At 42.6% G+C, this 27,301-nt stretch overlaps 1 protein-coding gene across 4 annotated transcripts in view; it reads left to right on the forward strand.

Annotated features, from left to right (window-relative positions):
• Positions 1-27,301, forward strand: part of LOC122791658 (branched-chain-amino-acid aminotransferase, cytosolic-like) — a 661,658-nt gene that overhangs the window by 420,133 nt on the left and 214,224 nt on the right. For 3 of the 4 annotated variants that reach the window (XM_044059478.1, XM_044059479.1, XM_044059480.1), the window contains exon 5: positions 8,269-8,388. The exons of the other annotated variant lie outside the window; for it this stretch is intronic. In XM_044059478.1, coding sequence (XP_043915413.1) covers positions 8,269-8,388 — 120 coding nt within the window. The remainder of the gene's footprint in view (positions 1-8,268; positions 8,389-27,301) is intronic. 4 annotated transcript variants of the gene reach the window in all.

Raw genomic sequence — 27,301 nt, forward strand, 5'->3', positions numbered from 1 at the left:
CCTTTTGTGCTTCGGTCCGAGTTTTGGGGCCAAAACGCATGCTATGAGTTATAACCTGGTAGTGCTGGGGTGCTCTCAGGAGCCTTCAACCAGGTTTCTGTTACTGCACAGACATCGATTTTCTCCATACTGAGGAGAGCCTCGAGTGCACGCATCTTGAGGTTTAGACTTCTGGCATTGAGTAGCATTACCTTTAGTTTTTTTATCCTTGGGTTCTTTATGGAGGTGGGTTTGTCCTTTGAGCCTTGTCTAAAAAAAGGCACTATAGGGGTGGCAAGAGCCTTGGCCAGTATACAAAAGCCTAAGGGTGACAGGTGCAAGCCATCCCTAGCGAAGCAACATGGCTTGTCAAGCATGTCATCCTAGGCAGACAGACACTAGATCCTCTTTGAATGACACCAATACTTCAGTCAGTTGTTGAAACTGATCATTTTGTCTTTATACTGTGGCATCATTCTTGGTGAGGGCAAGATGCTACTCAAGGTCAGGGTCATACCAGCCTGGGCTACATGGTCAGAGAGCTCTTCTATGTCTCTTTTCATGTAGTCCAGGGAGGTACGTCTCAGGTCATTCACACCAGCATGGACAATGACTGAGTCATACTTGTACTTGCTTTGGAGTGACCTGAGTGTTTGCGTTATGTGGCGGATCCTGGCATCCAACAGGCAGCTGACAGTGACCTTCTCCTTGTTCAGTCTGGTGAGTGGGACGTCAGTGTGCCAGACAGTAGAGTCCCCTATAACAAGTGTATTTGGTGTGTTGTTTGGCCTTAAAGGCTGTGACTGTGAGGCACACTGATTTTGTGAGATATGTGATTCGTGAGTATTGTTGAGGGGTGACTGTTGCTTGGATATCTGCTTAGGAGGTCTTTGCTGTTTAGGCAGATTTTTATTTAGAGCCTCCGAGTATGTTTTTGTGAGTTTATGTGTTGAGTATGCAGATGCAATAGGTCTGTGTGAGACTGGATTTGTGGTGTGGGTGGTTACCTTTTCCTCCTGACTGACTGTGCCAGTCTTGGGTTGAGAGAGCTCTGCCTCCAGTTTGGCTGTGTAACTGCATCTCTCACATGTATTAGAGTTTGTTGGAAGGAGGAGAGTGTTGTCTGTGTACATAAGGCAATTGTAACATTGCCTCAAAATTCCCAGATTCACCAGCTGGACTGGAGAGTAACCTTGAAACTGACCCTTGGACATACCAGATTAGTGTAGGGAACTGTTTTTTTGCTGATCAGATTAGGGAAGGGAACTGATTTTTCACTTGATCAGGAAGAACTAATTGGTTGCCTAATACATGAGAAGTCAAGGAGGGTGTAGTGCTTTAGTTAGTTAGTGTTTCTTTATAAGAGCTGAGTAAGTGCATGGCTTTAGAAAGAGAATAGAGTGATTTCTTGAGAGTTTGAACAGTTCTAAGGGAAAACGTGAAGAGCAGACTTTGTGCAGCCTGGAATAGTTTAAACCTGTTTAGGCAGCGCTGCCCGACGCTGCTCAGTGCGCAAAACCGTGCAAAAAGAGAGTTGTAGGGTTTTAAGAGAGAGAGAGAGATCAAGGAGTTTAGAATTGACCCAAAATGGCCAATAAAACTACAGCTTCTAGGTAGTAACCACTCCTCCAGGGACAGGCAGGCTGTTCAGTGTTAACCACTCCCACTGGTGAACACAGAGACTTCCCTTTAGCCCAAGCAAGTACTGGCCTTCTAGAAACTTCCAAACAGTTCAGAACAGCAAATCTGTAACTGAACTTTCTTAACTTTCAGAAAGTGGGAAAAAAGCAAGATTTTTTTTTCTTTTTGTTGTAGTTTAAAGGTAGCAGAGATACACAAGCAGCAAAATAATCACAACAGTGCAATAAATGACCCCACACTTAAATGCTAGGTCAAAATCAGGTAAAATGCAGTTTTTAAAGAAAAAAACTATTTTAAATTAAGTGCAACACAGGAAATGCACGTTGTAGTGTTAGTAATAATAGTACGATTGTAGTGTTAGTGATAATAGTACGATTGTAGTGTTAGTAATAATAGTATGATTGTAGTGTTAGTGATAACAGTATGATTGTAGTGTTAGTAGTAATAGTATGATTGTAGTGTTAGTAGTAATAGTATGATTGTAGTGTTAGTGATAACAGTACGATTGTAGTGTTAGTGATAATAGTACGATTGTAGTGTTAGTAATAATAGTATGATTGTAGTGTTAGTGATAATAGTATGATTGTAGTGTTAGTAGTAATAGTATGATTGTAGTGTTAGTAGTAATAGTACGATTGTAGTGTTAGTAGTAATAGTATGATTGTAGTGTTAGTGATAACAGTACGATTGTAGTGTTAGTGATAATAGTATGATTGTAGTGTTAGTGATAACAGTATGATTGTAGTGTTAGTAATAATAGTATGATTGTAGTGTTAGTGATAATAGTATGATTGTAGTGTTAGTAATAATAGTATGATTGTAGTGTTAGTAATAATAGTACGATTGTAGTGTTAGTAGTAATAGTATGATTGTAGTGTTAGTGATAATAGTACGATTGTAGTGTTAGTAGTAATAGTACGATTGTAGTGTTAGTAGTAATAGTATGATTGTAGTGTTAGTGATAACAGTACGATTGTAGTGTTAGTGATAATAGTATGATTGTAGTGTTAGTGATAACAGTATGATTGCAGTGTTAGTAGTAATAGTACGATTGTAGTGTTAGTGATAATAGTATGATTGTAGTGTTAGTAATAATAGTACGATTGTAGTGTTAGTGATAACAGTACGATTGTAGTGTTAGTGATAATAGTATGATTGTAGTGTTAGTGATAACAGTATGACTGTAGTGTTAGTAGTAATAGTACAATGCTACTGCAGTATCCTGGTTGGGGCTCGTACATGCCGCTATCCCCAGTGGCTGCTCGTTTCACTCTTTCTAGGCTGCCATTAGTTCCCGGTTTGTACTTTTTTCTTGGCATATTCCAGAGATTTAAGGTTAGTGCAGGCCTCTGTCTTTAACACTAGCTGTCCTTTCTCTTTTTAAGTGTTTTTTTTTTTTCAAACCATAGGGGTCAGTCTCATATCTCTGAGACAGATGAGCCTGAATGACACACATTATCCATCTGTCTGTGCTCTGGATGGTCCCTTCTTTGGAGAAATATTCAAACTTATGAAATCCGCAGTATACTTGCCCTGACATTCCTGTATCTATTCCCAATAGAGGTTCAGTCAGTGTCTTGCTAAGAAGTACAGAGCCCTGGGTCATCCCCCCTCCTGAGGCTTGTCCTGAGGAATGCCATTTTGGCCATCTAGAAGCATCCAGACACTAGTCTAATCTTCTGTGAACGTTATTCCCAGAAGGAGTGGGATATCATGCTTTATAAGGATCCAAACATGGGCTTTACCATAATCACTTCACCCATTGTGGGTGGCTGAGGCCTCGCCTTGTTGACGCCTTACACAGATAAGGGCCTAAGCTATGGGTGGGTTGGGTATAATTTTCTGCCACTTTAGGCCTGTGAGTTTTAAATTTATCCACTTTACATGTCTCCAGTTCCAGCTGTTTCTCCTAGAAATTCCAGTGCGAAACCTTTCTTAAGTTCCCTGACTCCAGGAACTAGAGGATCTGTACAGAAGACCCTAAGTGTGACTTCCTTAGTTGGGTTTCCCTGTAGCCCTGTAGGGGGGGGGGCAATTTTTTCAGAATGTTTTTGAAGGTCTTCAACAAAGGAAGCAGATTGTTATTTTGTGGAAAGTGTGGCTGCATTGCATCTCATTTTACTGAGACGGAGTCATTCCCTCTTTAAAAGAAAAAGTTAATGATCATTTTATCAGGTCAGATGTGTTGAAAGTACTGTGTTAAATGTGTTTATATTGACTGCATAGCTGGGCAACTTTAACTGAGGAGAAAATAGTAAAACTTTACTAAAATCTTCTTTTATGTGCTTTTTCTTTATTTCAGGGTAGTGCAATCTCAGAGTTACTATATTTAGGTACAGGGGATTGGGGGCAAAGCTCTGCAAGATGTTTAGTAGGTCATTACTGTATATTTGCAGACTAGATTTGTCTGTGGTTTGATTAGCTAGATTATGGTGTCATTATGATTCATCTGGTCTCACCAAAACAAAATGCAGTGAATTATTAAGGACTGTACTGTACAGGATCTCTACAACACTGATCTGCTGTATCTTCTTGCTGTGATCCAACTCAGACTATCTAACCAGTAGAGAAGATGGCCTCTGTCAGGTAATTTTACCCCTCTGCAGCCTTCTTCCAAGCTGTCTCCCCAGCAGCCCTGGCTATCTCTCATTACTAGTGGGCAGTTTACAGCATTTGATACATTTTGAAGAGATATACTTATCCAAGGATAGATCTCATTGTGGTCTTAAAAAAAAACAATGGGGTTGTTATCTAAGAGCGGTAGAAACCAGCAGACGAATGAGTGTTCAGACTGACAGCAAAGAAGTTCTGAGGATGGTTATGTCCAGATGTCACCTTTATGCCCTACACCGGGTGCAGGGAGCATACTTGTGATGTACCGCATACCCTTTACAAGCAAAAGGCTTTGGTGTACTGGACGGACATCGGGCTGCCTCTGGCAGGGGATTCTTGTTGTAAAGAATACTGCAACAGTGATATGGAAGGACATCTCCAGAGCTGCACAATGTGGGCTTTTTTTTTAGACCACAAAGAGATCTATCCTTGGAGAAGTACCTCTTCAGTATACTAAGTATCACTTAGTGTGATAGAGTTTTACCTCAATGAAGGTTTCTTGATATCTCTCTAGGGTTGAACAACTTTCTTTAGAGCTGAACCACTTTCAGTTGGAGATGCTGTCCCTTGGCCTGTTGTATGCCCCCTAAGTGACTGCGTAGATCTTATATGAAAGGGGCCTTCCTTCTGCTGTTTTCTTACTTTGGATAATGCATTTCTGATGGATAGTTTTGAGGGCTCCCTAGTATAACTCCTAACTTGGGGTGTGCCTTGGCTGCACTTTTTGGGAGGTATTGTAAATATGAAATCAGACATAGTTTCCTTGTGGCAGATTGTGCCATCAGTGGGGTGTATCTCAGCACTTTGTACTGCTGATCCCTTCTTCCCAAAGAAAAAGCACATAAAAGTCATGAGCTTTGCATCCTGACAGATGCAGTAACAGAAGTAAAAGCCTGAAGTTTTCTGCATCTGTTAATCTTGATGGTTTCCACTATCTTCTGGATTTTCCAGCTCTTCATTTCTTCTTTTGATGAAGGTGCTCCAGTGGACTGTGAAAAGCCAGTAAATGTGAAATCAGCACAGTCTCATGGATTTTCTCTTGGATTCAGGCAGCTGCTACCATGCCTTGGTAAGGTGGACAGTTACCACTAAACTCAAAAGGGTTGCTCTTCCTTCTGTCAAACATATTGCAGTTGCTGATAACAGAATCTTCATGGACAGGTCGAATACCCCACTTGGGGATTCTTGCTGGTGTACAGCAAGCGTATCCCCAGAAATGGGGACCACGTGCAAATATACTTGAGCTGAGGAAACTAAAACATGAGCCTAGAAGTCTGACATAGTTAGGAAGGTTTCATGTTTTAGTTTCCTCAGCTTGATCAAAGTCCAAAGCTAGATCAGACTTCTGCATGGATGGGAGTGAGTCACCTCTGCATGCTCAATTCTGGCTTTGGACTTTGACTTCTCCCTGAAAGTTGCCCACATGTTATGGGAGGTAATGCTGTAGCCCTGTCATGAAAATAGGTGTGTGTGTGTGTGTGTGTGTGTGTGTGTGTGTGTGTGTGTGTGTGTGTGTGTGTGTGTGTGTGTGTGTGTGTGTGTGTGTGTGTGTGTGTGTGTGTGTGTGTGTGTGTGTGTGTGTGCGCGTGTGTGTGCACACGCACGCACACAGATGATACAGATGGTGGAGTACCTCGGAGACAAAGTGTTTTTCCACTAGGATGAATGCAGTGTCTCTTGAGTTACGTTCTGTATAGCTGGCAAACAGATACTGGCAGAGTAGGTACTTGCTTCTTGCAGTACGTGGGAATGTTCCTGTATGTATTTCTATGATTCATCGTGAGATTGCATTTGCTAAGTAAACTTAGGGCCAGAAAGACCAAGATTCATTCTTATCGATGTTTAATGGCCAAGAACACTGTTGTGTCAGATGCTCATGTTGCCAGAAGTGCTTTGACCATTTCCAGTGTGAGTCAAAGAAACCCCCCCTTCACATTGAGTAAAGGGGAGCTGCTCCAGTCCCGGTTTCTCATTTGTTTCCTTTTCTTTTTGGTTCTCTGCAGCTGACCTATTCCCTGCTGCCAGGGTCTTTTCTCATCAGCTGTGTCTGCTGAACTTACCTTAGCCACCACTCCCCCCCCACTCCACTAACTTTGACATATGTTTGGGGCCAATGAGGATATTAAGGCACTTGGGGCAGCATCATAATAGTGCTGAATAATGCTTTCTGCTATAGCGTTCCCGCTGTACATGACCAGTAACACACTGGGGTTGGGGCATGCAGGGGGTTTCAGTGCCGAACCATGTGCTTCCACAAGAGAATGATGAGAGCCACACCTACACATTCACAGGCAGCACCACATGATTACATCCCTGGTCTCCATCAGAGAAATCATACTGGGTGAGCCTGCCCTGAATGCTTGAACCTCCCTTCTGTCCCACAAGGTGGGGATTCCCATCCTGTCCACTTACACTGTTATGTCACCTTGGCCATAGTCAGGGTTTTTATCTAATAAACTGTTTTTATTTGTTTGCTCCTTTTGACTTTATTACATTTTGTCTTCTGGTTGGTGTCCTGAATGTTTGGGGATTGCTATAAGGACTTTCACCAGGCAGAAGTATTCTGCAAAGTGGAAAAGGTTTTCCATTTAGACAGAGTATTACTCAGTGCTGTCAGTGTTTGTACTTTAAGGCCTGCCTGACCTACCTTTGATTTGGGCCCTTGAGTTTTCCGCAATTAAAATGAATATGCCACCAGCTGCATGTATCATGACCTTGTAGATGGCAGAAATTTGCCTTGGGTTGTCTTTTGTTCCTGAAATAGCGGATGTACATTTGTCTACTCTTGCAGAACCTTTTCCTTTTGGAACCTGAGCTTTAAGACCGACACATTTTTCTGTCTGTTTGGTATTTGAACTGACTCGTTTATTTATGTATTTATTTGACATTTGTTGACTGGGTTATTACGAATGAGCCATAGACCTTTTTCACTGTAGCCTGGGGAGAAAAACTCCACAGTTACACAATACAAGTAGAAACAAATATCAGTTACAGTTAATTATAAAAATGCATTAACATAAAAATAATCACATGATTAATGAACCCAGCTAGTAAATATATCCTTGTTCTGCATTCTTGTCTTGGAAGCTTTGTTCGTTTGTGGCCTTTGCCTCAACTTGGCTGATCACAAAGATTTAGGCTGTTATTTGCAGAGTCATACCTGCTCACAAAAATCTTGGTCTGTTAGAACAGGCTCACTTTTCCTACCAGAAATGGTTTGGAATGTCTGCCTACAGAAACCCATCCATCTCTCTCTTTTTCCAAGAGGTGGGATCTATAGATGAGGGGAGGGCTGTGCATACCTTGAATGACTATTATCAGCACAGGCTTTACCTGAGGAGAGTGCTTGAACTGAGACAGATCAGTTGTCCATCTGTTTTAACACAACTGAAGAGATGTATTTACTGCCACGTATGACTAACAAAGGGTAGTGCATTTAGCGTTGTTGCCTGCTGGCCAGTGTGATCAGCGACCAGACTGCTAGGATGTCTCTTCTACTGCCTCTTTCAGGGATGTGTTCATACAAACATTTATACTGTGGCCACCTACCCATCGATGCACACTGTCACCAGATATTTTTGCATTATTTGGATCTCCTTTCCAGTGTTCTGCTTTCATTAGCACTTTATTGCATCTGGGTTTAGCCTTTTGTGCGGCTATCTCAAAGATCATCTGCTATAAGTGCTTCCATATGTGTTATTTAAACAGACATTAAAGGCAGTATTGAGAACAATTTGTACAGAAACTCTGTAAAAATGTAACTCTTATATAGTTTATAAACTGACATTCTCACAAAGCTCATAATAATCAAGCTTGGTAACTAACAGCTGCTCACTTCATAGTCGTGCTCTTATACACACATACCCAGCACATGCATGTTAGGTGTATTCTAGGTATATTTTGTGTACATGTTTATATACACACATGTGCGCATATGTATATATACACAGGTATTTATGCCTGTGAATGTACCCATATTTATTACAAACATATTATATTTATTGTCTTTGTGTGTTTTGTTTGAAATATACATAGTCCTTTGATACAGCAGAGCTCTTGGCATGCATCCAAAAGCTAATTGAAGTTGATCAGGAATGGGTGCCGCACTCCACAACTGCCAGCCTATATATTCGACCAACTTTCATTGGAATGGAGGTAAGTCTATGGGGAAAAAAAAGAAATGGTGTTACAAAATTTTTGCTTCTGCCAAACTGTTTTGATTGAGATAAAGAGGTTTTGTTTTGAATCCAGGTTGGTGGGTCATGAATTCACAGAATAGCGTATGTACTTAAGTGAGTTATAGCCTGTCATATGTATAGGTTTCTTGATGCACTTAGCTTAAACGCTCACTTACAGAATGCCGCTTGTTTACTGCATGGTCAGTGGCAATAAAATCTGTGAAATGCCTTGCAGAGACTTATTTAGGACTATTTAATGAAAATAATGCATGTAATTATATGATATGTGTGCATTCAGCTGTAATAATTTAAATTGTAAACACGCCACTAAAAGACATGGACGGATTAAAATGTAATAGTCTGGCAATGCATGTACACAGCTTGAACATTTACATGTTCTTTATTATTTTTGCTAGTAAAATTTGGATTTAATTGTGTGTCCAGTATTTCATTAAGCTGTATCAGTCCCAGGCTGTGGCTGAAGCGAGTCCACGAGGGGGTCATTCACTATCCCAGTCAACAAACTTAATAAAGAAGTAAAGTGAGATTACAATGCCTAGTAGCTTAAGCTGGTTTGCATTTGCAACAAGATTCTCTCACAGATGCATTTAGTCAATAGAAAGTGTGATAACTGCACTATGAATCACCCAAAAAGAAAACACAAATGAAGGAAGCAGATTTTATTCCATTAAGTGCTTCCTTCCGCGAAAGGACTTCATTTGAATAAACCATCCATAATAAGTACTCCATTTAAAGTGCAATCACCCAATCGAAATATAGAGAAAAACAGTACTGAACGATAAGTCCAGTAATCTTCAATAGTTCAACAATCCAAAAAAATAAAAAGAACCAGAACCACGGCAAATAGGGTAAAATTTATTGAAATGTAGAGCAGATAAACATGCAAAGCATAAAAAGATTCAAGCATGCTTGCATACAACAAGAACACTCAAAACAGTACAGCAAATAATACAAAAATATTGGCTGATCCTGAATGGCATTCCATAATTACGAAACATTATACCTGCGAAACCTAATTTCGGTTACAAAAGGTCATCCAACCTGAACAATAGACTTTGTTTTAAGGAACAACCCAAGGATTTTCAACTATTTCATAGCACAAAAAAGTGGACTTTTAAATGTAACAAATGCATTTTCTGTTCGTACATGTATATACTGATAAATACTTCAAACATCCTGTATATGGTTGAGACTTTAAACCAAACACATATAGCAACTGTGACACCCGAAACCTTGTATGTATGGCCAGGTGCACTCAATGTCTTGCTTACTGTGTGGCCATGACCAGTCGGAAGTCTAAAGAGTGGGTAGGAAATCATGCTTCAGACATTAATAGAGGCATTATCACTAATGCTTTATACATGCAGAGGCTTGAAACAAATGAAACACATAATTTTAATTTTTTTATTTTAAGTACACTGTGTGAACAACTTAAGTGGAGGTAATATTATTCACCTTACTGAAAAAGAAGAATTAAAATGGATCCTGAGATTGAAAGCACACTTGGCACCTGGATTAAACAGAACCGTTTCCTTAAAACCTGTATTACATCAACTCAGTGAACAGGTGTAGTAGATCACATGAGAGGACACACCTCCATAAGTACCATTCAAAGTTCTAAGTTGTTATTAGCCTGATAAAGCCGTAATGGAGAAAGTTTATATTTGTGCTTGAATCTTTTTATACTTTGCATGTTTATCTGCTCTACATTTCAATAAATTTTACCCTGTTTGCCGTGGTTCCAGTTCTTTTTTATTTTTTGGATCACCCAATCAAAAAATGCCATCAATAAAATAATTGTTCCATTATTACCACATTTAACACACAAAGATTTAATTACAAATTTAAATTAAATTACTATAAGAATAAACACGTATGTTACTTGTTGAAATTTGTTAGTATTGTGTAACATAATTCTTGTCTTTTAAAAACCACTTGATATCAACAGTTTTATTGAGTCCTGGAAACTTGTCTGCCTGCAACTTAATTTGCCATAATGTTTCTTTTCAAGAGAATTATTGTAATAAGCCCCCCTGTAATCCAGAGGGACACTATCCATAACAGTAAAACAAAATGTGTGAAATGAAGTACAGACTTGAGTATATGCTTAAAAAGAGTGTTGTTTTCATAGACTATAAATGCTCTCTAATTCTTTTCAATAACCTATGAGTGGTCATCCTCACACAGAATGCCTCACACAGAGTTTATAGCAATCTACACCAATCCAAAAGAATTGCATTAAAGTGTTGTTTAACCATTATAGATCTGTCCAAGTGTGGTTAAGTAAATTAGGTCCTTCTAACACAAAACTGCAAACATTACAAAAAACATACTTAAGCATTCATACCCTTAGCTTTATTGGTATTTAAAAAGGGTACTTTGGTGTTCCCAATTTCTAAATATTGTTTCAGTAGTGTGATTCTTTTATACACAAATGTTGGACAGAAACTAAGAATTTTCTGTAATTCTGGATTACCTTTTAATATCTCCCAGTTGTCCAAAATCAGATTTCTTTACTCAGGTTGTCTGCAGTCAGTTGCAAAATGAAACCATTTTATAATTCCTGTTTGATGCATTAGACAGCTTGGTAGGATTACCTCCTAATAAAATTGGAGTAAAAAATTCCTTCCTTTTTTCTACAATTTCACTTGCAGTAACAGTCTTCCTTGATTGTAACCTCTGTGGTGAAACATGTCTTACCAAATCATGAATACCATTCAAAGACATCAGCCGACTACTGTTAATAGAATTAGATACACTTGACAATAAACCCCAATTCAAATTCTACTACCGGTAGCTAAATGCAATAATCAGTACTTTAGTGCCTGTACTCATCTGTAACCAAATTCTGGAATACCCTTCCAAATGAAATACGATCGGAATCCATTGCTAAAGTGCTCCATTAAAAAGCTCCATCATTATTTAACATCTAGAAGCCAAAGAAAAACTACCACCAGCTTCCCAGAGCAGCAGAGTCCAACAAAAATAAAAACCAATAATCCAAGAACACTGATGGACCCAAAGAAGGCACGACTCTCCAGGTTAAAACATAATTTATTGTAGGTCAAAAGTGCTTTACAGCTACTGCTGCTCCATCAGATAAGAAACACATTGAACCAGAACGGACTTTTAAGTAGAAAAGTGAAACAGTGTTAAATCACATGACCACAAAATTTAAAGAAAGACAGCTAAAATATATGTTATTTAAATAAAAAACAACATGTTTTTATGTGTTGTTCAAATAACATATATATTCTGGCCTTTGTATGTAGCAAATGATATTTGGTCTTTCAATGATTGTATCTCCCTTAGGATTAACCCACATATCCTGCAAATGTTGCTCTCAGAATTGTCCTTAAATCAGTCCATATCTTTCTGTTCTCTTTTTAGGGCCAGAATAAAGAAAGGGAGGAAGCCTTCACACCTTTGACATGTACTGACAGTGTAGGATTCTACCTAAAGCAAGTGCAGGAGTTCTGGAAGATGGAACAAATGTCTGTCTGCTTTGTTTCAGGAAAACTGTGAATGTCTGTTGGTAAACAAAGTTTTTTTTAAGTGGATAAGAAACTTTTTAAGTGTATTGCTAACATGGAAGCTTGAGGTGATAGAGATGGACGTGCCTGAGACTGGTAGTAAGATGCTTACTGTGGGGCAGATGAAGAAATGAGGACATTAGGACAAAAGCCAAATTAGCCCCAATTGCAAACAAAGTCAAGGTGAAAAGATTATAGTGGTTCAGTCGTGTGCAGGACAGAAGACAACAGTTTGGTAAGCAAGTGCCCATAACTGCAACTAATTCACTAAACTGTGGCAGGCAAATTCCATTTTCGGACATTGATACTAAGAAATAGATTTGCTAGAACTAAGTCACTATACTTTGAGTTTTTCCTCCTACATCAAGTATAATAATGCAAAAAATACACACAAAATGCCTCTGCCTTTTCTGCTCCCTGATACACCCAGAGCTAAAGAGAACAGGCATAAATGCAAATAAGAGAAACATTGGAAATCATTGTTTAAGATGTCCTAATTCTTTAAAATCTAAGGAAAAAGCTTATGTTAAGAAGTCTGATTTGAACATTTTTATAATACTAGTTGCTGAATCTGACAAGTGTGCACCAGTTTCATCTTCACAGTCTGTGCAAAAGTAAGTGTCAGGGAAGCCACGGAGCAGATTGGAGGATGATGATGGTGCTACATCATTACAGTGCTCATCTCTAACTGAAGCTGATTATCTTCCACTAGTAGGGGGGGCCTCATGTGTTAATGTGGGTAGGGGGGGCCTCATGTGTTAATGTGGGTAGGGGGGCCTCATTTGTTAATGTGGGTAGGGGGGGCCTCATGTGTTAATGTGGGTAGGGGGGGCCTCATTTGTTAATGTGGACTTCAGCTATTTTTTCTCTTCACCCTTTAGTCTTATCTTAGGTTCATAAGTGTTTACTAGGTTAACAACCACAAGGACATTTTTTGCCTAGCCATGCATCTCAAATCTCTGACTAGTTCTGATACCCTTGATAAGTGTAAGCAGGGACCTTAGTAGATGAACCATTTACAGGCTGTCTGTGTCCATTAGAGATACAGGTGCCAAACCACGGATGCATTTCCTGTTCCCCATCTAGTTGTTCAAGTTGCACTTGAATTGTGTTAGGGAGGACCTCTGCTTCACATGGATGGAGAGCCTTTTCCAGAGACAGGGTAGTCTGTGAGATATATAGCTGTCTCTCCAGCAGATCCTACTTATATCACAAGCAAGGTTTAAGCCTTTAAAACAGGTAACTCTGATGCCATTTGTTTTCAGAGTGGGTTCTGACAATGCCTTGTATGCCAGGCATAGATATCCCCTCAATAGCCTGTGTGAGACCGAATCCAGCGATAAGGCCTTGAGGCAGTCTGCATAGGAAATGTTACTTATGCCCTGTATTCTTTTAGTGAGTAACCTGTGTGGAAGTTCCAATTGTTGGATATGCCTGGTGAGGTACATACCAAAGGAGACTTTGTACTCAATGGATAGGTCTGATGAATGCCAAATACAGTGGAGCAATAACTTCCATGGACCTAGATGCAATACCTTTGTGTACAAGTTGCACAACATAGAATGATTTCCTCACTATTGTAGACATGTGGTGGTCAAAGGCTAGAGTGCTGTCTATATGTGTCCCCAAGTCCCTGACAACTAGGTCAACTCTTAGGGGTGCATTGTCAATATGATAGTTACCAGGGGTGTTGGACTTCCCGAAGGATACTGTTGTGGATTTCTTGGCATTTAGTTTTAATCCATGCCTCTGACACCATTTGTTTGTCTGTGTCAGCCCTTCCTGAAGAACATCTGTGTTGGTGAGCAGTCATCTGCAAATTTAGTCAGCCAGAGGTCATTTACATTGACCTTGACTGTAGAGAAGTAAATCCCAAAAAGGAGCAGTCCCAGGACCAATCCCTGAGGGACTCCACTTGTGACTGGCCTCTTTGTAGAGGTGGATTCTGCGACTTCAATTTCCTGGTCCATGTCTGTGAGCAAGCTGGCTACCTACTGGGTGACATAAGGGTTTGTACCTGGACTCTTAAGTTTGTGTGAACTCAAGTGTCATAACATAGTTAGGTAGGGGTTTGAATCCAGCAAGTGGCAAGTGTGTGTGCAGGGGGATAAGTGTGTATGAAAGGAACATCCCTTTGAACCTATATGAATATGCTTCACCTCAAAAAATCTAGATCCCTCAGAACCACAAGGGCGGGAGACTTAAACCTTGACACGGTTATAAATAGAACGTGCTGGAGGGACAGATTCATCACCCAGAGACTCCCTATGCTGTGGAACAAAATCCCGGTACATGTGAGGCAGAGCACCTCGCTGGCCTTGTTCAAGAGGAATCTTGACCAATGGATGGGAGATCGCAGATATACCCCAGGGATTACTTCAGTGTCACTGCTTGACAGAGGCACAGAAAAATGATAGGCATAGTTTTTATTCAAACTAAAGGGGTGGCGAAAGCCACATAACTATGGGCTAGGCTTATAAATGCCCTTGGGCAGATAGCCTAGTATGAACCTATGAACCTATGAACAATGCCTGAGTGAGGTATTGTGTCAAAAGCCTTGGCCAGCTCAAGGTAGGCAGTGTGAACCATTTTTCCCTCATCCATTGCTTTGGTGACCTTCTCAAAGAAGTCCATCAGGCTGAGTAGGCATGGTCTGCCCTTGGGTTGGGACCAGTATCTGGAGGTTTCCATTGTCATTCTTAATGATTTCCATGATAATTCTTTCCACGGCTTTGCATATGAGACTAGTGAGACTTATTGGGTCTGTAGTTTCCAGTTTCTGTAGAGGGCCCACCTTTGTGCAGAGGGAATGTAGAGGGGGAAGAGAGGGGTAAAGTTGGAGCTGAATCTGTCATCCAGTAGGTCTGCTATGTCTTCGGGCTCAGTATAGGTAGTTCCATTAACAGTGAGCTCTGCACACAATTGTGTATTGCCTTTGAGGTTGTGTTTATAGCTAAAAAATGCCTTGCAGTTGCCCTTGTCTGGGAGGCCAAATTTACATCAAATTTGCCTTTCGGTTGACTTTATTTGTCCGCTGAGTTGTTTGTTTAATTTGATGAGAGTGCATTTATCCTATTCCTTCCTTTTGTTATACAGCCTGTTGATGTTGTGATTCCACCAGGGTGATCTGTTTCTTGAGTTAGTTCTGTACTTCTTCCTGGTGGGTACAGTCGTCTCTATTGCAACTATTAACATGCTCGTGTAGAGTTTCTATGAATAGTTCTGTGTAGGCAGCAGTGTTCATATGGTTTATGGCGGCTTGAAATGTTGCCAGGTTATCACTTGATAGTAGGAAGTTAGCCTTAGAGTAGTTCCTGACTATTCCAAGGTTAGCTGTGGTTCCAGGTTTTATTTTTATTTTAAAGGGGACCATTTTGTTGTCTGACTTTACCAGAGAAGACATTACACTGGGGGGTGTGCAGCACTCTCCCATATTAGTGAGGACCAGATCCAGTATGGTTGCACCCCTGGTTGGTGTATTGACAATCTGGTCCAGTGAGTTTGTGTTTACAAAATCCAGAAATATATGTGCCTGCTTGGTGTCCTATATGATTTCCAGTTAATGGTGGGGCAATTTTCTGTCATGGGGTCTCCTTCCATTCTGCTGGGCCCCTGTAATACCAGGACTGCAGGTACCAAATCCTCCATATCTTAGTGTCCGGCATCTTTTCCTTCTGTGCCACTTTCATTGGCAGTTGTTCAGCTGATGTCACTATTCACTTTAGTTTCTCCATTTGCATTCACTGTTTTCTCCAAAGGTAGGTCTCACCAGAGTTGGTTATCTGGCATTAGTGGCACCGTTGTCAGTTCTTTATTCTTTCTTGCTATCTACTTACAAGATCTCTTCTGTGAGAGAACTGCTACATTCGGTTTCACTGTTAATGATGCCATCTATATTGTGTTCTTTAGAGCCTTAAATTTCTGTACGTGTTTTGATGGACTCTCCAGGGCAGATATCACTGTCCATCTTTCTGGCCTCTGCCTTACCACACTGGTACTTCATGTTGGTTATGCCCTCTCCATGTCTCCTTGCCTCTCTGCTTAGGTTTGCCTTATTCTAACCTCAAGAAGATGCTCTGCTTTGGAGCAGACAACCATCCTTGTCTTGTCTCTTCGTCAGTTAGTCCAAAGAAGTGCGTTTGTAAAATTAATCACACCGGTCTGGATCATTATCATTCTGCTCAAGGGGTAATAGACGTGGTGATCCTCCGTTTTCAGCTCATCGCAGATTTATAGAACTGAGATTCATTACAGAGGCGGCTGGTCCACAGAGCCAGTGTCCTTCCCTCTAATTTATAGGACACAACTGATAACTGTCTGTGAGAACCGGAATCCTGTGGCCTCAGGTCCCCAGAAAGCTGACTATATTTTTGTCCGTCCTATTGACTGTTCATCATTGGCAGAGACCTCCTTGTGCATGACATGAATGCCGTTGCTGCAGTTTTGAGGAGAAATCAACTCCTTGTGGTTTTGCTATATTCTCTCCAAATAGTCATGAGTGATGGACCGATTTGGAAAAGCATGTTTATGCATCTTTCACGCTGTCCTTTGGGGAGATAAGTTATTTGAACTTCATGCTACATTTTCAAAGGAATTTAATGTAGCATGTGGCAGATGGTTTACCTAGCAGTTTCTTTAAAAATTAAGCTATTTGTTCGTTCGTATAACGAACCACAGTTAGTCTCACTAAGCACAGCCTATTTTCTGTGTACACCCAAGGTTTTTGTTAATATGAACCCGGGAAAATTTGGCAAGCGCATCAAATAAATTTCTTTTATCTTTTTTTGATAAGTGCCGTGAAAATTTTCACATCCCTATAGCTCCAAAAGTACACAGACTCAGCACATAAAGTCAGTTCTTTCTAAACGATTAGTAATCTGAAGAGGTGCCAAGAGCAACAACTTCTTATATGGAATTCAGAAACAAAAATTTATCTATAAACCAATGTACTTTTATTTTTGCAGCGTATTGAATGTTTTATGATTTCTGTACTTGGCACCTTTTGGGACCTCTAATCTTTTGCATTCACCTAAGCTACCACCAGGTTGGGTGGCTTAATGGTTAAGGTGTTTGCCTTACAAACACAAGATGCAGGGATTGAGTCTCACAAGGGATAATTGGCTAGGCTTAAAATGGCTCACAAGGGCAGTTAGCTTAGTACTAATCTATGAACTTATGTGAAAAGACCATAGTTTGTCTCACCTGAATGATGGAACACATGGAGGGCAGCACTTCTCTCTTACCCTGCCGTAGAATGTTAGTATTGAAAAATTGATCGCAAACTTCTGGTGTGGGATTAGAACCCATAACTTTCTGTTCTTTCAGCATCACAAGTGGTTATGCTAGCTGAGCCATTTGCAGCCTCACAATCTCATGTGGATCATGATGCTTGTGAAAGGAGCTCCAAGAGTGGCAGTGACATTCGTGGCTGCACCTTACATTTACTGGTGACACCTAAGTGACCTTCTTTGCATGTCTTTTGAAAGGTTCTTGGCTATTGGATCCAAAAGGCCCTTTGCCGTTGAAACAGAAAACAGTGAGTACTTCAAGGGTATTAAGAGGAGTGGTCAAACCCTCATTGTGTGCCCATTTAATTTCATTTCCTGCAGTGTTTGCTTCCCAGGATGTTGAGGAGGTGGTACTGACCACACTACAAAAATAAGAGGCATGTGGAGCCCGGCAGCCCCCTCCTGTCAAATCACATTGAGGCTGTTGGTTTAGAGAATTGGGTCATGGTATTTCCATAGCACCCATAGTCATCTCCAGGGGGATCACAGCACTCTTGACTCCTTTCCCAGCTTGCTTCAAGGTTACCAGGGAGTCATGAATGACAGAAGAGAATCTCACAAGGTTTCAGAATTCCCTTTCTTTTTCTCAAATCCCTGCTTTCACTACCTTGCAGCCTCTATCTGTCCTGTCAAAGCATAAAGCATGAGAGAGAGAGCAGGATCATCTTGAACTGAGCCATTCAATAGATCCCACTAGACTGGCAAGGAATACAATATTGTTTTAAATTCCTTTTCGTTACAAAGAGAAGAACCCTCTGATGAATTCTGGATTTGAGCAGCTTTAACTCCAGAGTCCTTCCATCTTGTCACCCATCGTTTAGTTCTCTTTTGCCTTTCAAGACTAGATTTGATGTACTTTTTGGATCTTCAGATTGTTTACGGCCAAATAAATATTGTGAAGTACACCAGAAGGTTCATTCACTTTTTTTCTTTTCAAATTTGGACTGTATCTTTGGCTTAATGTAGGACCCTCACAATGCTCACCAAATGAATGCCCAACATAACAGCCGATCTTAGCTTGCAGGTCTCCTGAATGTTTGCCTTTAGAAATAAGCAGCTGCTGGCTTGCTATGAACAAAGACAGCCATTTTGGGCAGAGGGAGTGTCTGCATTTCTTACACTCTTGCAAGAGGCCAGTAGAGGGAATGTCTACATTTCTTGCACTTTTTACAAGAGACAGTGAGATCTGCAAAGTTTCAGCTTTATCCATTTTAATTGTCGAGATGTTCTTCGTGTTTCACTGTTGCAGTCATCACATTTGGGTTATCCCTGCTAGGGTAGCCCTTGGCCGGCCCGAATACCAGAGACTTAGTGTTTCTGTGTCGGTTGCTGTCGTTTGAGAACTGACGTCAGGTCATCAGTGGTATAAAGGAAGGCAGCCAATGCCATTACATCAGTCTTTCTTGCCGTGGAGCCTGAAGCAGGGGCAGTTCGCAGAAGTGCAGGTCGGCTGCTACCTGAGTTTTTGTTTCCGAACTGAAGTTGAAGTCTTGTAAAGCTAAGTACCCCGCTGGGAATCCTTTTTTCTTGCACTAACTGATGTCAGAAAAAGTTAATAAATGTCTCGCCTGTGGAAAGAAAATATCACACCGAGACTTCCACTCCTACTGCATCACTTGCCTAGGCCCAGACCACGACGTCCCCCGTTGTCGCTTCTGTGCTTTGTTTACTGTCAGAACTATCCATCGTCGGGCCCTTATTGTAGCCAGATATTTTTGTTTACAGTCCTCGAATTCCGATATGGCTTTGGTAAGCTATCCGATAGCAGATCTTCCGAAAAAGCGTAAAGATAGACAGAGATAGATCTTCCGAAAAAGCGTAAAGATAGACAGAGATAGACCGCACAGGTCCAAATCTTCCGACACTGCTTCCATTAAGCTAGTCGTCAGTCCTCCTGTACAGTGAGGCGCTTTCGCAGCACCTTATGCCCACTTCAGTTGATTCGCAGGCCACTACCGAGACCCTTTCAGAGTATGGTATGCCGCAGAACTCTTCTTCGTCTAAGGATACTGCGGTCATCTCTACCTTGGATGGGTCCGGAGCCACTGAACACGCACCGGCTTCCGAGAAAGTCCTTCACACCACCGAATCTCAACACAAACCGATGCCTTCTTTCATGACTACCGTTCTTTTTTGAAAACAACTGAGTTCCTTAGGCCCAGAGTTCGAACCACACCCAAAAAACCGACTACCCACTCTCAGGCGCATGCTACCTTGCCTCATTCTCAAATGCTTAAAATGGCAGAAGACCTTATCATGCTGATTAAGGGAAGCCAAGCCATCCCCTTAAAAAAAGAGCTCTCTCTCCAGTAGTTTTGTCTGAACAAGAATCAGATGAATCTGATGCATCTGACTATGAAGGCATGCAGCCCCTCTCCACTTATGAGGATTCTGATGCAGAGGAATCCATTCCTTCAGCCTCTCCCCCAGAGGATTTTTCCTTTGGGGAAACCCCGCATACCTTAAGGGAGCATTTCCAATGGGAAAGTCAGGACTATTCTCAGTCTAAAAACAGACTTGGGGAATTCCTAGATCTTCCGCAACACAGAACCTTAGCCATCCCCCCAGTCCTGGATGTGGCGGATGATGTTTTCCTTGAATCCAGCTTGACTCCAGACGCCCTCCCTCCTGCTCCCAGAAAACCAGACAGGTACCACAGAGTCCCTAACTCACACAAATATCTTTTTAAAAATCCAACAGCTGAACCTGAGGTAATTTCTCAAGGGCCAAAAGGGATCAAAGCAATCTCTGCTAAGAATCCCACCCCGTCAGACAGGGATTCCCGAGCATTGGACAGATGGGGTAAAAAAGTATACACCTCAGCTACTCTTGCTATCAGGGCACTAAAGTGTCAGTTCCATATGCTTAAATATCAGCAACATACCTTGGAACTCCTTAAACAAAAAATGTCTTCCTTTCCTGCATGGGCAGAATCTAAGGATTTACAGGACTTAATGCATTCTGCAAGTCAAGTAACTAAACACACTTTGCACTGTGGTTTTGATGCCCTAGAAGCTTCTTGCAGGGTGGCAGTCACTGGATCTGTCATTAGAAAACATGCATGGCTTAGGTAACAACCCCTGCCAGACCATGTCAAATTTAAATTGTTGGATGCACCCTTGCACAAAAATAACTTATTTGGCACTAAGGCGGAAGAGGTCTTAAAAAAGATGGAAGAAAAAGCAAAATCTATGCAAACAGTTAAAGATTTCTTACAGGTCCAGCCCCCCTGGGTTCAGCAGGCATTTTCCCTCAAAGCACTGGTCCTTTCCTAGTCTGAGTAAACAGGCCCAGCCTAGGCCCTGTGGAAGCAACCCCCCCCCAGACAACAGCCCCAGGGAATGCAGAGATCTAAGCAGTGGAGTACCTCCACTTCGAAACTAGGGAGTTCTAAGCCACCCCCTTATGGTAAGAACTCACAATGACTCACCTCCTCCCGATCTCGCCTCTGCCCACCTTCACATACCCCTAGGAGGAGAACTCTCCTTTCACTCAAGCACCTGGGCCACCATTACCAAGGACCAATGGGTTCTGAACATTGTGTCTCAGGGTTACAAATTCTCCTTCCACACCCTTCCAACCCCAAAAGAGTTCCCAGATCTACCACCAAATCAGTGGGCAGAGGCTCAAAAGCAAATCCATTCCCTGCTCTCTTTGAGGGCAGTAGAACACATTGCTGCAGAACAGATAGGCCAAGGCTTCTACTCCAGACTTTTTCTGGTGCCCAGAAAAGAGGGCACCTGATGCCTCATCCTCGATCTATCCATTCTAAACACTTTCCTGGTGATCCTAAAATTCAAAATGCTCATCCTCCAGCAGCTGCTACCCATGCTGTCCAAGGACACTTGGCTAGCCACCCTGGACCTAAAAGAGGCCTACCTCCACATTCCTATCAGGGAATCGTGCAGAAAATGTCTCCGCTTCAGGGCAGGATCTCAACACTTTCAGTTCTCTGCACTTCCCTTTGGCTTATCTACTGCTCCCAGAGTTTTCACAAAATGCCAGGCTCCAGCCATTGCCTTTTGCAGACAAAGAAATATTCAAATTTGCCCCTACTTAGATGACTGCCTTATTCAGGCAGACAGCCAGGAAAAGCTGCTCAAACACCTGGCCTTTGTAAAGAGCCTACTAACCTTCCTAGGGTACACAATCAACGAAAATAAATCCAAACAGATGCCCACCCAAGGGATAATCTTCCTGGGAGCAAGCCTGGGCACAGCATCCCAGATGGCATACCTTACACCAGAGAAACAAATTTTCCTGTCAGCGTACTTCTCTCAACTGGCCACCAGGCCCCAGCTTTTTGTAAGGGAAATCCTGCAGGCCCTGGGGTTCATGGCCTCCTGCAAGCCCTGGGGTTCATGGCCTCCTGCATTCTCCTCATTCCATATGCCAGACTGCATATGAGGAAACTTCAGTGGTACCTAAAGAGCCTTTGGTGTCAGCACTCTCAAGACTTGGAAACTCTTATACCTATTATTCCTTGCCTGAGAAAGGAATTTCTTTGGTGGGCAACAGCCTGCTCCCACAACTAGGGACTGGCCTTCTCCCCACATCCCGCCACCCAGACCCTCACCACAGATGCATCAGACTACGCTTGTTGTGCACACCTGGATGGCAGGTGCATACAGGATCAAATGGAGCCCACAGCAAATCCCCCCGTACATCAGTCAAAAAGAGATGATGGCTGTGCAGCAGGCCTTGATAGCTTTCAAACCACTTCTTTCTCTCTCTCCAGGGGTTCTCCTGATCAAAACCGACAACACCACTGTGATGTGGTACATCAGCAAGCAGGGAGGGACTCACTCCTACTCTCTATGCAGGCTGGCCATGACCCTTTGGCTCACAGCCTCTTCCATGCAACTACATCTGTTAGCACAATACCTACCAGCCTCTCTCAACTCCCTGGCAGACCAATTAAGCAGAAAGCTTTTGGACCCACACGAGTGACAGCTCAACAGAAATACCTTCTTCCTAATAACTCAGAAATGGGGAACCCCAAAGGTCGACCTCTTTGCCTCCCACACCAACCATCAGCTCAGCAAATTCTGCATTAGGGAGCATCACTGAATGGCTTGGAAAGTGGATTCCCTGTCCTTCCCCTGGGTCAACCTCTCGGTCTATGCCTTTCCTCCCCTACCTCTCATCTCCAGAGTACTCCTCAGAATAAGGGAGGAAAAACCAAGGACCATTCTCATAGTTCCCGACTGACCCCAACAGCACTGGTACCCCTTGCTGCGCAGCCTGTCCCCGCTGCCTCCATGGCATTTTCCTCAGATTCTAAACCTCCTAACCCAGAAGAGGAATTCGTGCACCCCCAGTTGCAGATACTCAGTTTGGCAGCTTGGCTTATTCCCTAACCCTGGACCAATCTGCCATCCTCAGTAAACAGGTTCTGGATGTGATCCATGAAGCCAGATGCCCTAGCACCAGAAAGTCTTATGCAGGTAAATGTAAAAGGTTCTGCACTTGGATTCAGGCTAAAGGAGCCAGTACGGCACAGCCCTCCATCCTGGATTACTTAGCTGACCTACTACTCAGTGGTCTTGCTTTCTCCTGTATAAAAATTCATGCCTCTGCTATTTCTGCTCATTTTTCCACTTAGCAGCCTTTTTTCTCACACCCTTTGATTAAACCGTTCCTCAGAGGAGTTAGCAACTTGAGACCCCCCCCCCAGAAGGGCACCAACACCAGTTTGGAACCTTAACTTTGTCTTGGAAAAGCTCACCCTGCCTCCTTTCGAACCAGCTTCTTCTGCAGAGCTAAAATTTCTCTGCTGGAAGACAGCCTTCCTTCTGGCCATCAGAAGAGTCTCTGAGCTGCAAGCACTCATGGCTGTGGAACCCTTCATCATTTTGCATGCAGACAGGGTGTCCCTCAGAACTAACCCATCCTTCATGCCCAAGGTGGTGTCCAGTGTGGCTCTCAACCAATCCATTCATCTGCCCGCCTTCTTTCCTAATCCCCAAAACAAGGGGGAAAGGATTCTGCACTCTCTGGTTGTGCATAGACAGCTCAGATATGATCTGGACAGGACTAAACCCTTCAGAAAGTCTGATCAATTGCTGGTTAGCTTTGCTACAGGGCCAGAAGGCAAAGCCATCTCCAAGCAAACCATTTCCAAATGGATAGCACACTGCATCCATTTCTGCTACAAACAGCATGGTAAGCCTCCCCCAAGGGGGCCAGGACACACTCCATCAGAGCAGCCTCCACCTCTGCAGCTTTCCTCAGAGGAGTCCCCCACCAGGGACATCCTGGAGGCTGCCACCTGGACATCTGTTCACACTTACCAAGCATTACCACCTGCCTCTCTTCTCCAAATCCAGGGCAGGGTTTGCCTCTGCAGTCTTGCAGGGCATTGTAGCTTTCCCCTATAGCTTCCTTGACTGCTTCCACCCATTTCCTCAGCTTTGGGAATCTACCCAAATGTGATGACTGCAACAGAAGTACAGTTGTGTACACTTACCATAAATGTAGATGCTCGAGTGTATTCACTGCTGCAGTCCTGAGCCCCCCCTCTCCATCCCCCTTCTCGTTCTCCATTTGTTACCGTTCTTCATTGCTGCCCCCCCTCCATCCCCCTTCTCGTTCTCCATTTGTTACCGTTCTTCCTTGCTGTTCTCCTTTCCTTACAAGGGACATTTTGGGATTTATTTTCCACTGGTGGGGTTCTTCAACCAGAACCTGGCCTCCTACTTTGGGGGCTTCTGATGGGTTAGGGCAAGAAAAACTGATGGAATGGCGTCTGCTGCCTTCCTTTATACCACTGACAACCTGACGTCAGTCCTGAAGCGACAGCAGCCAACGCAGAAATACTAAGTCTCTGGTATTCGGGCCGGCCGAGGGCTACCCTTGCAGGGATAACCCAAATGTAATGATTGCAACAGTGAATACACTCGAACATCTACATTTACGGTAAGTGTACACAACTGTGCTTTTCTGTAGATTCCAGGACTTATTATGCATTCTGATCCTGGTGAAAAATCCATACCTTCTAGGAATAAAGTCTGTCTGCTGCTGTCATTCTGTTGGGTACTGCAGGGATAGGTTTCCAAACACTTGTTGTATCCATCTTTGTTTCCATAAGACAGATTTTATGTGAGACTCCTTCACTGAACATATGTCTAGTGCTCCCAAGAGACAAAATCTCTGTCTCTGTCTCTCTACTCTGGTCAAGTTTCCAAACATGTGGAAATCTGTGCGCTTGTCAGGTTTCCAAACACACGTGAATCTTAGCTCACTGTGTCTCTGCCTGGTGAAGACTCAGAAGTTATCACTGAACTGATATGCAAAGCTATGGAACGCATCATCATGGACCTAATAAACAATGATCTAGGGAATCTCCAAACTCTGGATCCCACACAGTTTGATTTTGTGAAGGGTAGATCATGCCTGCTCAACCTGGTTGACTTCTTTGAGTCAGTCACCAGAGCTGTGGATGAAGGCAAGGTGGTTCATACAGCCTACCTTGATCTGGCCAAGGCCTTTGATACCATTCCCCACTTAGAAATCATAGAAAAACTCACTAAGCTAGGCATCAACCCCTATATCACTAGGTGGGTTGCAAACTGGCTCACAGATAGAACCCACAGTGTGAAAGTAGCTGACTCCAAGTCAGACTGCTGACTAGTCACGAGTGGAGTCCCACAGGGTTAGGTCCTGGGTTCTCTCCTGTTTGGCATCTACTTCTCTGAAGTCCAGGCCAACACGAAGGGACTCTGGCTGACAAAGTTCGCAGACGATTGCAGGTTGGGAGCTATTATTAACTCCCCAGGTGATGTTGACATCCTACAGAAAGGTCTCACTGAAACCAACGACTGGTGTCAGAACCATGGCCTTAAGCTCAATGCCAAAAAATGTGTTGTCATCCCCTTTGGGAAAAACCCAGATATTCTTCGTGTTTCACTGTTGCAGTTATTACATTTGGGTAATCTGCAGGCAGGTTGCCCTCAGTCGGCCTGATTAACAAAGTCTTGGGTCCTGCGTCAGTTGCTGTCCCTTCTTCCATGAAGTCAAGTCGTCAGGGGTATAAAACATGCAGCCAATGCCATTACATCAGTCTTTCTTGCCATGCAGTGCCCGACGCAGAAGCAGTTCGCCGGTTGGCCGACTCCTGAAATTTTCGAGTTTCAGAACCGAAGTCTTCAACTTAAAGCTATGTACCCCATTGGGGAAACTTTTTCTTGCTCTTTACCGATGTCAGTAAAAGTTAATAATTGCATTACTTGTGGAAAGCAAATACCTCGTAAAGATTTTCATTCATACTGTATTCCTTGCCTAGGCCCTGACCATGATCTACCTTGCTGTCAGTTTTGTGCTTTATTTAATCAGTGCACTATCCATCGTCGGTACATTTTTGCCTCTAAATATTTCGGTTCTCGGTTTAATTATCCAGAAATGTCGTCAGTTAGCCATCCGATTACCGGGATTCCAAAAAAAGTACAAAGATAAAGACAGAGACAGGCTGCCAAGGTCCAAAACTGACAACGTTTTTCGTAAGCTAGTCACCAGTTTGCCGGTACTCAGTGAGGCGCTTTCGCAGCCCCTTCTGATTCGCAAGCCTCTACTGAGACACATTCAGAGTCCAGTATGCCGTGAGATGCTTCACCTATGGAACCCACAGATGTCTCTACCTTGGATGGGTCCAGAGCTGCTTTGCAGGCTCCGGCTTTTGAGGTGTATTCAGGCCTACATACTTGCATATTAAATTGACACCGCCTTCATTACTAAGGCCTAAATCTCAATCTATGTCTAAAAAAACGATGCCCAGACCACATGTTCAGGCCCCTATGCCCAAAAAACAAATTATCAAAATGGCTGAAGATCTAATTACTCTAATCAGCGGTAGTCAACCCCCCCCTCTAAGAGGCCTAGGGCTGAGCTTGATTATGAATCTTCTGATCAGGATTCTGTTTCTTCTGACTCTTCTAATGACCTGGATTTGTCCATACCTACTTATGAGGATTCTGATGCAGAGGATTCCATTCCCTCTGCCTCCCCTCCTAAGGATTTTTCTTTTGGGGAAACTTTCCCAGTGGAAATGCTCTCTTAAAGTATGTAAAGTCAGGAATTTTCTGATTCAAAAAAGAGGCTTAGGGATTTCCTTCTTCTGCCTCAGCATAGGCCTTTGGCTATACCTCCTATACTAGACATTGTTGATGATGTGTTCTCAGAATCCATTTTGGCCCCTGATTCCCTGCCTCCGGCTCCTAGTAACCTGACAGATACTCCAGGGTTCCTGAGTCCCACAAGTTCCTTTTCAAAAATCCTGTTGCAGATCCAGAAACCATTTCTCAGGGGCCCAAGGGCATTAAGGCTTCTGCTGCTAAAAATCCTACCCCTTCTGATAGAGACTCTAGAGCGCTGGATAGATGGGGTAAAAAGGTTTATACTTCTGCAACCTTGGCAATCAGAGCTTTAAACTGCCAATTTCATATGTTAAAATTTCAATAGCATATTATCGGACTGCTTAAACAGAAAATGATGTTGATTCCTGATTGTGTTGAAAATAAAGATTTACATGATTTAATGCATTCTGCTGAACAAGTTGGAAAACATACTTTGCAATGTAGTTTTGATTCATTAGAGGCCTCTTGCAGGGCTGCTGTTACTGGGTCTGTGCTCAGAAGGCATGCTTGGCTTAAGGAGCAATCTTTGCCTGATCATGTTAAAGCTAAATTGTTGGATGCTCCTTTAAATCAGGACCGCCTGTTTGGCAATAAGGCTGAAGAAGTTCTTAAAAAGATGGAAGATAAAGCTAAATCTATGCAAACTGTTAAAGATTTTTTACAAGTGCAACCTCCAAGATTTAGTAGGCACTGGCATACTAAGAATTGGTCTTTTCCAGCCCCTTCCAGATCCTCTCAAGCCAAACCCAGACACAGCAAAAACCCCAGGTTTTGGTCCCAGGAGACTCTCAGAACTAAGCAGTGGGGGGCCTTCACTTCCAAATCTGGAAATAAGACACCCCCCTATGATAAACAGTCTCAATGACTTCCTTTTAAAATTGCCAACCACTTACCTTTTAACTGCCCCTTTGGGGGGA

Source organism: Protopterus annectens, chromosome 17.part0, assembly GCF_019279795.1.
Source record: "Protopterus annectens isolate FY-2018-M chromosome 17.part0, PAN1.0, whole genome shotgun sequence".
NCBI lineage: Eukaryota > Metazoa > Chordata > Ceratodontiformes > Protopteridae > Protopterus > Protopterus annectens.